At 38.2% G+C, this 12,605-nt stretch overlaps 1 protein-coding gene across 1 annotated transcript; it reads left to right on the top strand.

The window, feature by feature from the left end:
• acp2 (acid phosphatase 2, lysosomal) lies at positions 1-9,756 on the top strand. Its single transcript, XM_078243857.1, has 13 exons — positions 1-200; positions 3,266-3,361; positions 4,098-4,184; positions 4,903-4,963; positions 5,075-5,166; positions 5,262-5,360; positions 5,573-5,662; positions 6,662-6,745; positions 6,862-6,910; positions 7,183-7,271; positions 7,522-7,625; positions 7,975-8,150; positions 8,248-9,756. Exons 1-13 carry the CDS (start codon positions 30-32, stop codon positions 8,391-8,393), a joined length of 1,344 nt encoding a protein of 447 aa, XP_078099983.1. The 5' UTR covers positions 1-29; the 3' UTR covers positions 8,394-9,756.
• The last annotated feature ends 2,849 nt before the right edge of the window (positions 9,757-12,605 follow it).

Raw genomic sequence — 12,605 nt, 5'->3', positions numbered from 1 at the left:
GGATCCTTGGCGTTGACTCGACGCCGCTCATGAGCTCAGGCAGGAGATGTGAAACCAACAAACAGCCATCGGTTAGCAAACATATCCCTCTGACGAAAAAAGACGAAAACATGGTGTCTGCTGCGGTGCTCTTTCTTTTAACTCTCGGTTCTGTCTGTGGAGAAGCTGCAGCAGAAAGGAAACTAGTATATGTGACTGTGGTGAGTAATAATATAATATAATATAACGTTAACGCTACGGAAGCTGTCTTGAACTTTGCAGCAGTTCGCTGCGTTTCGCTTCGGTGGATAGACTTTCGGAACCAAATATAAAAATGTCGGATACTCTCTGTTTTCTTTGCTTCTCTGTAAACGTGTGTTCCTTTGAACAAGAATCGAGTCTATCAGAAATAATGTGGGTATTTTAGTAAATTCGGCATATTTATAATCCACCTAGCTTGCAGCAACACTTTTTCTTTAAGAAGCTCATTTTGTGTTTGCTTGCTAGTAACGTTAATGCATTGTTTTAAAATCCAACGGGCTAACCCTTTACAGAAGTGGACATTTTGTTGATACAACATTGAGAGTCGTGAGACTCCACGAAACGAGCAAAGACAGCCCTCCAAAAAACAGCTGACATTTTAAATAAATGATTGAGCTCTTCTGAACTCCCATGCTATGGTCATTTCTGTTAAATCTACATTACAAGCTTTACCTGTCTAACCTGTCAGCTTGAACCGTTCAGAAACTGATCCTGGCACGTGACTGGTTAACTGTACTAACAACCAAGCCACACCACACTTGGGAATAGTTAAATGCTTATATTTTGGGGTCATATTTAAGCTCTGAGGAAGTACTGGTCCGATTGATATTGACTTGAGTCACACATAAACCTTAATTGTTTCCGCTTAGGCCTAGATGTTTCTCTTATTCCTAATACAGAGACACATATTAAGGAAGCACTTGTTAAAGAATTTGGCAAATGGAAGGAAGGCCAAAGGGAAGAAACGCAGTCAAGGATACAGAAGTTATTGACCACAGAACAACCATGAGCTGCACATGCATACCTGCAAGATAAGCAGTTATGCTTAATCTCAGTTCTGTCTATTTATATGACGTGAGTTTCAAGTATACAATGTAAATTCACTTTGCACTTGTGGCTGCTTTCCTGAGACTTTGTTCTCTCTAAGAGCATAATTGCTGAACTATCGCAGTAATGTACCTTCGTATGCATGGTTCTTTCTTTTTGTATTACAAATATTTTGTGACTATTTTAAATGAATTAGTTGTTTTATTGATGGTTTAAAGGTTGTCTAATTCTCTCATTGACCATTGTCCATATACAGTAGTAAAAACCCGCACTAAAGCGTCACGTCCACTTTAAGCGCACACAGTGTATATTTGCATGTCCTTCTTTTATTGCATTTATCTATGAGCCAGTGAATTGTTTCTGTCTAATTTCTTCAGTGTTTTAGATCAGTGTTTCCCATATAATGTCTTAGGGAAGTAGGATATGATACAATATGGTCATGTGTACATCATCTGACAACTCAGAATACAATACATTATGTAGGAAGAGCACATGACATCTGTCCGACCTGTTTTCAAGTCTTAAGCATGCACCATTTCATAAAACGGTAGTCTTCTGTTTACAGAGGAGCCAAGTGAGCAGAGTATCAGTAATCAAAACATGAATCAGTGATAAAACAATGTTTCATGCAAGTTTACTTTCACAGGAATCAAATCATATCTACAGATACATTTAAGATGAATGATTTGATGGTTATAATTTTGGGATGAGAGAGCCATATTTTTCCAAACTCTTTTCTAATTGCCAGTTCTTTAAGTCAACATTCCAGACCTTGGTCACACATTTATCATGATCTCTTCATCTAAAGCTCCTCTGGCGTGAGGATGAGCAGGTTCTGTTTCCCACCCTCTATTACTTTTTTTTTAAAGGCATTGAATCTGTCATAGATGGGAGAATTATAATAGCATTGAACACACTCATGTTAAAGCCGTGACATCAAGCCACGTGATTGAGGAATATCCGGTCAGAAGGTCGGTATAGATGTTCTCACATGACCGTTATTTTGTTGACTGTTGTTGCAACTGGAACTTAATATTACATGCTCTTATCATTGCACTCATTCTTCGAAATGGTTGGCTAGGTGCCTGTAAGATAGCCGTTAATGAATCATGGAGCAGATGATGGATAAGCAGCTCTAAAGGGCTAATCCACCCTTCAAATAGAGTTTACACACTTTTTCAGCTATTTTGGACGGATCAGTCATGCATGCTCTCCACACCAGAGAACCAGAAACCCACACTTCTCTGACGTGGATCGAAGAGTGAAACTGCTCTACTTGAGTAGACGGCTGATGTGGTGGCATCCAGCAATGAGACCTAATTGACAGGATACAGATATTACTTTCAACCTACATCAAGATTAGGGTTCACGCCATTAGTTCTGTATATATTATCAAAGGAGTAGTTTCAAGTAAAGGGCCCAGTTCATAGACATATGTCCCTGTACTCACTTATTTAATGTATTTGACACCCTTTTATTATTGTCCTTTTCTTCCTTATTTTGTTTCTGGACATGCTCATTTTAAGGCCCTTTATGTTTGGATTCTTCAGTTGACACATTTGACCTGTGTGTCAGCAGTCTCTGACAAACACTTTGAAAGATTGTTACTATCAGCTGATTGGACTTAATGACCGCCAGTGACACAGAAAATTGGGACAAAGCTTTTGGACTTGATTCTTTTTCAGAGGAGCGGTGTGGTGTTTACAAATGTTGCATGTTCGAAATAAGGTGGAATAATAAGGGTCATTTAAAAAGCAATATCAAATACAGATATCTACTCTCAAGCAGTGGACAATTGGGCCTCTAGGTAGTAAAACGGTGAACATTTTATTTGCTGACACTCACTATATCGGCTTGATCAAGTGGCTTCCAGCCTGCTACAAAAAAAAACTAACCGTTGGGTAAATACATTCACATTTTCCAACATTTAATGCAGTCCTGTTGGATTTATTTGCAGCTCTATTTATAGACCTTCAAATACGTCGGTATCAAATTGTACAGTGATTCTGCTGATAGCTAACTCTTAATCTTAATACCAAATTAAAGTATGTTCCTTCTTTAGTCACTGTGTAGCAATGATGAGATTTTTCAAACGGAAAGTACTGATAGAAACTGCTGCAGTGGAAGTTTTTGCTTGTAGTTACACTGTAAAGGGGAAACCGTGTGTTGACATCTCTTCTCTTCCCCCCCCACCCAGTTGTTTCGGCATGGTGACAGGTCTCCAGTCAAAGCCTACCCTACCGACCCACACCAAGAGAGCGACTGGCCACAAGGGTTTGGACAGCTATCGCAGGCATGATGAATATTTTCTAGTTGGAGTGATTGCAGTGCATCTGCACGCATGGCATCTTGCATACTTATATAGCTGCAAAACCATTCATGCTACATTTACAATTCATATAGCAATGAATGCATCATTTCATGCAGTATTATATAATATTATTTTTGATGAGCTATTCTTGAAAAACATGATTTATTGTGTACTGTTGCCATCAATTGTCTTCATATCTCAGCCACTGTATACAGTACAACCTCAATTCAAAAATGCTCAGTGTTACACAGTAATTAACTTAAGCTTATTATGATGCCATGCACACGTTTGAATTTTTATTATTGGTAATATGCTGCATTAAAGTCTGCGAAATCCCATTCAGTTCCATTGTATTTATAACACAGCCATATAATTACCTGTACAGTTTATGAGTTACGGGCTGTAATGCATTAAAGGCATGTTTTAAAGCTCAATTCACTCCCATGGCATCAATAACTCAACCAATACATTTAGGTCAATGAGTTTTCATATAATTATAAAGTAATCCAAAAATCAGACCAATTAATGTCACACATCATTTCTTAAGGAAATCATTATCTAGTTTATTCCTTCAAACCTGATATTTTGATGTTATTGCCCCACTTTAAACCCACACAGATTTTCTGTTGTTCATAAGTTTAAAAGGTTTGAAAGGTTAACTATATTCAGTGATGTCATCAGGAGTATAATGTCCGTTCCTCTCCATGTGTGTTTCCAGATGGGGATGCGGCAGCACTTTGATCTGGGCCAGTTTCTGAGGAATCGATACAAAGGATTCCTTAACCAATCCTATGAGAGACACGAGGTAACCGCTCCGCTTACAGACCACACACCACGCCACCAGACAGACGCTGATTCATGTCAATATCCCATGTTGGTGTTCTAAAGGGTTCCCACTGGTGCTGCAATTCCTGGAGGTGGAGGTGGACGTGTTTTGAACTTGTACATTACCAAAGTCCGGTTTTAGCTCTTCTCTTCAAACTCTCCCATACATTTGGACTTATCATACTTAATGCTTGGGGTGGGGAAAAAAAAAAAAAAATGTCAAAAATCATATGAGCGTGACTTTTTGGTGACGATTTTTTAGTTTTTTTTTACCAATGATTCACCTAAATATTTGTTGTAATACTGCACCGCCGACGGCAATTACATCATATATGATTCCAGCAAATCGGATGGAAAGCAGAAAATCCATGTTATGTACTTCTTTACAAATGAAATAAATGTGCGACTGACTGACACGTGGTGACTGACATTCTTCTTAGAAAACAATTGGTTTTTAGAAATGTCTCATGATATATTGTCTCTAAAAGTGTCTTATTCAATTTTTGAGGAAAAGAAAATCGCAATACTCAATACTATCGAATCCCAATGAATGAAAATGGCAATACAAAAACCCATGTATCGTGAAAGAATCGAATGGGGTCAAAATCATATGGTCGCAGCCCTACGTAATGCGGTCTGTTTTAAGGCTTTGATGATTTCATTTTTGATCCCTCACTGGCAACTCCTTTTGTCCTCAGATCTCCGTTCGCAGCACAGACTACGATCGCACCCTGATGAGCGCCGAGGCCAACCTTGCAGGTCTGAACATCAACTAGCTCCTTGTCCTCCTACCTCTCCTCCTTCTACCAGCAATACTTCTCTTTCTAGTACATTTCTTTCTCACATTAACAGTCTCTTGCGTTCATCCAGGTCTCTACCCGCCCACTGGTCAGCAGGTCTTTGAAGAAAACTTGCAGTGGCAGCCAATACCTGTACACACGGTGCCACAAAGTGAAGAGAGGGTATTTATATAATGGAGATAGGTGTATTAGTGCTCCTCGCTATAAGTGATTCAACGCACTTTTTCTGAACTTTGTCTTTGTGTCTCTTTTTTTAGCTACTCTCTTTTCCTTTGGGTGACTGTCCTCGCTACAAACAGCTGATGAACGAAACTGAACACACAGAGGAATTTATTAATGTCACCAAAACGTACCAGGTACAGGAAGGTTGGGGGGGTGACGTGACCTCAAAAGGAGAATAAATTCTTTGCTTACATATGTTGGGTTTTATTTAAGCCTGATTCTAATATGTTCTAGTCTGAATATCTCAAATGTGCTCTAAACCATATAATGACATTTTTTGAGATTTTCAGAGATGATACATAGGTATCATGTAGGGATGTGGAGCTTACTGCGTTCCTCTCTTCAGGACATTATAGAGCTGGTGAGGACTAAAACCGGACTGAATAAGACTGATGTGGAATCAGTCTGGAGCGTGTACGACACACTCTTCTGTGAGGTGAGCACACACTCACTCACTCACAGTCACCCCACTGCAAAAACAAGAAGTTAAGAGCAGAATTGAAAACAGTAAAAAAAAGTTATTTCTGTTTGGTATATACAATAACATATTTGTGTAATGATTCTCTGTAATGAAGTTCTGTGAGAACTTGGGTTGAAACAATCAATTACTTTTAAATTGGAGTAAGTATAAACTATAGGTAAGTAATTACATTAATACTGGCTGTAAATCTATATTATGAGAGATTTCAGCAGGTCTTAATGTCCTAGTTGGTAAGATAATGTGGTGGAGCTAGATTTTTCAAGTATGAAGAGGTCGAGCAGAAAAAAGGCGATTTGGCGATTGGTTTACTACTTATGTTGCTTTCATTTCTAAATAAGAGCGTCCAGTTATTCCAGACATGATTCACAAGCCGTTTCAATTCCAACAGACCCAAGTTATGTGTAAACCTCTGGCGGGTGAGACTGTAACTGACCGAATCTCACATGTCTTGGTTAATTTAGTCTTGTGACTCAACCGACCTCGTCAGTTTTTAAGGAACATATGGACGTTTTGGAAAACAAGCTGTTAGAGGAACTGTGCAACTAGTACCGGTTTCACATCTGTGTTTTTGTTGTGTTGTCTTATCTAGCACACGAAGGTCACTGCTTGCATTTCAGCACCAATCAGTATCTTGTATTACTGTCAATATATCAGTATCTGTAATGTTACATTTTTCAAATTTTCAGGAATAACGTTCACATTATTACGAGTCAAATGCACACATAATGTGAGATTTGAAGTATAAGCTAATTATGAACTCAGGGACAGCTGGGTCACTGAGTACAGCCATTAGATGAGCAACGTGTGAGATGGGTGTACAGGCAGAGGGCTGCTGACTAAATGCTATCAGGAAACAAAAAGCCAGCCTAATTAAAGATTTCAGACCCTCTTTTAGTCACATGTCTTTTTTTCATGGTTTTCCTAATTTCCACTGTGTTTTCTGTGTGAATTCAGTCCCGTCACAACATGTCCGCTCCTGACTGGGTGACTCCTGATGTCATGGAGAAGCTCCAAGTGCTCAAAGACTTTAGCTTTCAGGTAGGAGTAGTGGCAATATCTATGGCTTCATTTAGGACTTCTGGTGTCTCATGATGCTATTTTGTAGTTACAAGTGGGCTAATCTAATGATAATCTTTGATGTTAAATTTTCCCAGGTTATATTTGGGGTCTACAAACAACAAGAGAAGAGCCGGCTGCAGGGAGGTATGTGTGTGGTTTAGTGAAATTCAAATGTTACTCAAACAGGAAGGAATTGTCTAAAATGTGTGTGTTTGTGTGTGTGTGTGTGTGTGTAAACTACAGTTCATGATAATTAAGGTACATAATACCCAGTGCAACACTGTGGCTCATTGAGGTGTTTTTAATAGTTTTTCAAAGTAACATTGGAGCTCTATGGCACAGATGAATAAGATATATCAGGCTTTGGATACAATACTTGTAAGTAGGATACATTCATGATCTGCTGTCTCTTTTAGGTATCCTACTGGGTGAAATAGTAAAGAATCTTTCCAAGATGGCCGTCCCAGACACGAAACAGAGACTGAAAATGATGATGCTGTCAGCGGTAAGATTTGCTTTTTGAATTACTGGTGGGTGGATTTTTAAAAAAAAAAACTTTAATGCAGCCAGGTTAGCGGTTTCCACTATTTCCAGTCTTTATGCTAAGCTAAGCTAACCGTCTCCTGGCTGTGTAGCTTCACATTTTGCATACAGACCTGAGAGTGGTATTGACCTTTTTATCCAACGCTAAAAAAAGAGCAATTAAACACATTTCCCACTAGGTATTCCTTTAATGTGCGTATGTTTGCCCACAGCATGACACCACTGTAGCCGCTCTTCAGGCCAGCTTGAATGTGTTCAATGGAGTACAGCCGCCATATGCCTCCTGTCAAATATTTGAGCTGTACAGGGACAACGGGTAAAACACACACACACACACACACACACACACACACACACAGTATACTGCAGACAATCGCCTTAAACATATATTGACACACAGACTCCATGTGATACTGAGGAGCTGATATCAGAAAGAAAGTAAAAAATATGCAAAGTGGATTAAGACTTTTACTTTGAAATTTAACACAACCAGACTCAGCTGATATAAAAATACGAGGACTTATGTACTCCAAATATTTCAGTATACTGATCAGTGGTTTTATCCCTAATGTCCATTAGGACCATTTGTGGGTCCAAACGGCTGACAGTGAACATGACATCAGACTATCAGACTGTAAAACTCTTTCTCTCTCTGTGTCTACCAGCTCTGTTTCAGTGTCAATGTTCTACCGGAATGACAGCGCAGTGGAGCCGTACCCTCTGCAGTTACCAGGCTGCTCCATTGACTGCCCCCTAGATGAGTTTGTGAGAATTACAAAGCTCTCCATTTCAGAAGACCGGGACAAAGAGTGTCAAGTGCATTCCGAAGGGAGAGATAAAGGTGAACACTCACTAAAAACTCAAGACTTCTAAAATTTAAAGAGACGACTGATTGCGCCACCATTGATTCATTTTCCCTATTCCTTCTTCGTCTTCAGAAGTGATCATCAGTCTGGCAGTGTCGGGCAGTCTGATCTTCTTCCTCGTCGTCGTCCTCCTTGGCATTATTTGTTGGCAGAAGGAACCAATTAGCAAACGGGGATACCAACATGTGGTCAACCAGGAAGTATTAGAGGAATCCTGACAGAAGCACAAACTCCTCTCTAGGAGATCAACAAGCCTGGCATCTTGGGACAGCAGCGACGACGATGAACTTTGAACTCTAAAACTCTAAAACTCCAGAGGTACCTTTTTGATGGTTTCATCAACACATTCGGGTCGGAAGCCACAACAATTCGATTTTTTCCCTTTTTTCAAACAGTGAGTTTTCGTCCAAAAGGACCCTGTCTCTGTTGGGTCAGAAAGGAGAATTTATTTAAAGTGCTCATATTATGCTTTTGGCTTTTTCCCTTTCCTTTTGTGTTATATATCTTTGTTGTGCACGTTATAGGTTTACAAAGTGAAAAAGCCCAAAGTCCCCCCCAAAGGGATTTACCATCTCCAACAGAAAACACTGTTCACAAACTGCTCCAAACAGCTCTATTGTAGTCCAGCCTTTACTTCAGAGACAAACGTGGTCACTTTGTAACACACGTTATAATGCTCGCCTAGCTGCTAGCATGGCACACCCTCATACTCTGCTTCTGACTGGCTAGTAGTCCTTACCGAGGTACTGCGCATGTGCAACTCCCAACAAAGATGGTACAGAAGTGAGAGGTCTCACTCTGTAGCTAAAACAGAGAACTCAACACACAGGGTGAAAAGAGGAGCTGCAGCAATGTGCAGTACAACAGAAATATGGTGGTTTTTTTTTTGAAAATTAAACCATGTAAACCTATTCTGATACAACCTCTAAATACAATTATGAACCTGAAAATGAGCATAATATGAGCACTTTAATTATGTTTTTATTTTTAAGATTTTAGTTTCTTTATCACTCTAAACTAACATGAGTGAGACATTGTTGGAGGGACCAGGATTGATTTCTACATCAAGAAAACATAGCGGGGAAAACTTTGTCAGCTAAAGTAACTGCTGTGTGCGTTCCCACGTGGTCTGGTTGGATCAGCCAAATTAATTTATGATCTTAACAAATATGTCCCAGATTTCTGCTTGGAAAAAGACTGCTCGTCTATATATATATATATATATATATATAATTTTTTTTTTTAAAGATATAAAGGCATTTTATGATGTTGTCTAGAGAGAGAGAGAGAGGGGAAGACATACAGCAAAGGGCCAAAGGCTGGACTGAAACCCAGGCCACTGCAGTCAGGACTGAGCCTTAATGGTACGCACCCTACCCGGTAGGCTACCAGGGCACCCCCAGTCTGTGTCTTTGTGTGTTTTGGAACTTGAATGGCTGCAGAAAAGTTTAGAAAGTCAATGCAAAAGTAGTGACAAAGTTTTGATTTTTAAATAATGTAATAATGGTCTGGAAACGTGATGGGAAATGGTAAGGTCTTGGTAATGTCATTGCAAAATCGTATTAAAATTTTTTTTTTTTTTTGTGTTTTGCATTATGGTTTTCCTCCTGGCTCCGATAGTTTTGTTTTTTTTAAACAGAAAAAATAGGTCTTTAACTGATTTACAAAAGGCATAAGATGTGGAATTAATTCAAACTTAATTAGCTAAAATGTTTAAATATTGAATCCCAGTCCAGACATTTCCACAAGTTCTTAAAAAAAAGTTCACTTTTTCTAATACATTTTGTTTGTGTGTGTAGTTCATGCACATGTCCATGTGTCTGTTTGTGTGCAGGTGTATTCATGATTCACCATGTGTTGGCTCATCTGTGGTGTGTGTGTGTGTGTGTGTGTGTGTGTGTGTGTGTGTGTGTTAACTCTTAGGCCTAATTACCGAGATGCCTTAACCATTATTAATGTGGGGTGTTTTAATTTTGTTCTGGTGCATCAGATATTTTTGTAGGATTTCAAGTTTTTGAAATGAACTTCTTCAAAAAAGTGTGTTTTGATTTATTAAAGGAGCAGCAGGGTGGTGTTGAATTTTGAAAAACTCAGAGAGCTGGCCTAAGCCTTGTGAGAGACATTAAGCATCTACCCCCAAGTGTCCTTTAGCAAGACACTGAAACAGCAGCAAAATGGCAAATCAAAGCAAAAATAGATGACTGTCTTTTGGGTGACAAGGAGAATCTAATCAGTTTTACGATCATATAAACCAGCTTCTTACATATAGCGCTTACAGCAGAACAGAGCTAAACATAAACTCATGAACTTTGAAAACACTGGAAACCTTTACATTGGTGTGTTTTTAAAAATCTGTCTGCCTTTTTTAAAAAGACAGTTTTTAATTATTAAAAAAAAACTGTTTTGTCTTTGAACCATTCAAAATGCAGAACAGATATGGGATGCTTTTAACTTAAGAGATATTATTAAAACCACAGGCTGTACCTAAAACTTTGAGCTCAGGCAGTTTTAGAAAAAGACACCCAGGGTTTTATACAACAGGTGATTTTTTTTTTTTTTTTTTTCTCCTTTGGTCATTGGTTGGGTTGTTGATAATATCTAATATATACAAATTATTATTAAAAAAAAAATCTCAACGCAGGCTTACTTCAAAGATGGAGAACACATCTTTGCTGAAAAATTCAAAACACTTGTCACAATTGCAATATTCAACACAATTAAGGTTATTTTATCAGTATTGTGTGGCGCCACTCTAAACTGACATTTAAATTTGTTTTCATGCTGTGAAATTATTCATCAGACTTTGAGAATGTGTTAATTGTAAAAAAAAAAAAAAATTAAAAAAAAAATTAAAAATTTCAAAAATAAATGATCAATCAATGTGAATGTTTGTAGATACAACACAGAGCAGGGAATCTCTCTGCCTGTGGATTCCTTTGCCTAACGTGTGTTTGTCTCAGGAAACAGCTACACAACTTGGCCATGTTTTGCAGTGAGCTGGCCAGCTGCTGTCTTGAATTAATTTTGGATGTTACTCATAAATTTGTTAACTAGTAAACTCAGCCACATGATCAGCTGCAGGAGTTCATTTATGTGCATAGTGCACATTTAGCGGTGGTTTGATTTTTCTAATGTGGTGGTGACGTACTGATCTGACTGCAGAGGTAGAAAGGGCAGTAAACTACCTTTTTTGTGTAATGTTTCAACACTTTTCATATTTTTCATATTTATGCTAAGTTTAACGAGACAAATTCTGGTTCACGTTTGTCTTAAAAACAGTGCAGTAGGCCTTTATTTCAACATGGTAGTGCTTTTCTTGCATACATCGCTAGTGATCTATCGCACAATAGGTTACATTCAGTATGGCCGCGGATAAAACAACCCATAACATGAGACAATTCATAAAATAATTATCACTGCCATTTTATAGCAGATAGAGCAACCTGTTCTACATAAATTATATCACCTTGGAAAGAAAGTATGACACTGAGTTCTTGCACTCTGATGTTAGAAGCATGCACTGCAGATGTGCAGATGTTAATTTTTCTTAAATGGGCGAACAACTGGACCCAACAACCTCATTTCCATCATTTTACTTCAGTGTTCTGTGAAACTTGATACAAGTAATGCAACTAGCTTTTTAGTTGGGTAGCATTTTTTTCATTCAGTCCTGACACTGATACGTACACTGATTTGGGTCTGAGAACTGGGTCAAATAGTTATAAACAAACAAACACTAAAATTGCACATAAACCGACTCAAAACACATGGATTAGAAATCGATTAACTTGACACACAATTAAAAACATCATCCAACCATTTCTTGTGCAAAAATATTTTTCTTAAGAATTAAAGTATTATGACAATGGGATGGCACATTGATATTTCCTATCTCAAACACAGACAATGATTAGGAGATGAAATCCTACATTCAGGCCCAAAGCCTTTTTTCTGAAGGTGAACTAAGTGCAAATTGTTGCCTCACAACTCAGAGGATCTGATTACATGAAAGGATTTTTTGGTCAAAACGTATGTTTTAGAGACATTTTTAATGTGCAATCCTTGGTCTGATTTCTACTGAATGTAGTTAACATTGTAATACTTTAGTCTCCAAATGATACTGATAATGTTACTGCCCAGTAAAATAAATAATGTTTTTAATCCCCAACATTCAGCAACTTTACAGTATGGCACTATCTGTTTTAGGTTTTCACATAGTTTTGATTGTATAATTATGGGAAAGGAAACCTGGATTTGGCTGCTGTTTAAAATAATCCAACAGCAGTGGCACGTTCCTGTAACTGAGCAGATTTTCTTGAAGCCCGAGCTGGTTATTCAAGTCATCTGTTAAAACGGTTCCTCCTCCACTAATTGTCATAAATGCATTTGTTAGATGTTACATTTTTCATACACTTACATATTGACCAAGC

The sequence above is a fragment of the Sander vitreus genome, chromosome 24 (genome assembly GCF_031162955.1).
Source record: "Sander vitreus isolate 19-12246 chromosome 24, sanVit1, whole genome shotgun sequence".
Taxonomy (NCBI): domain Eukaryota; kingdom Metazoa; phylum Chordata; class Actinopteri; order Perciformes; family Percidae; genus Sander; species Sander vitreus.
This window is presented reverse-complemented; position numbering and strand designations above follow the sequence as displayed.

Coding starts and splice junctions, on each gene's coding strand:
- acp2 (XM_078243857.1), top strand. CDS start 30: ATGAGCTCAGGCAGGAGATGTGAAACCAACAAACAGCCATCGGTTAGC. Junction 201..3,265: donor AACTAGTATATGTGACTGTG/GTGAGTAATAAT, acceptor CCCCCCACCCAG/TTGTTTCGGCATGGTGACAG. Junction 5,167..5,261: donor TGCCACAAAGTGAAGAGAGG/GTATTTATATAA, acceptor CTCTTTTTTTAG/CTACTCTCTTTTCCTTTGGG.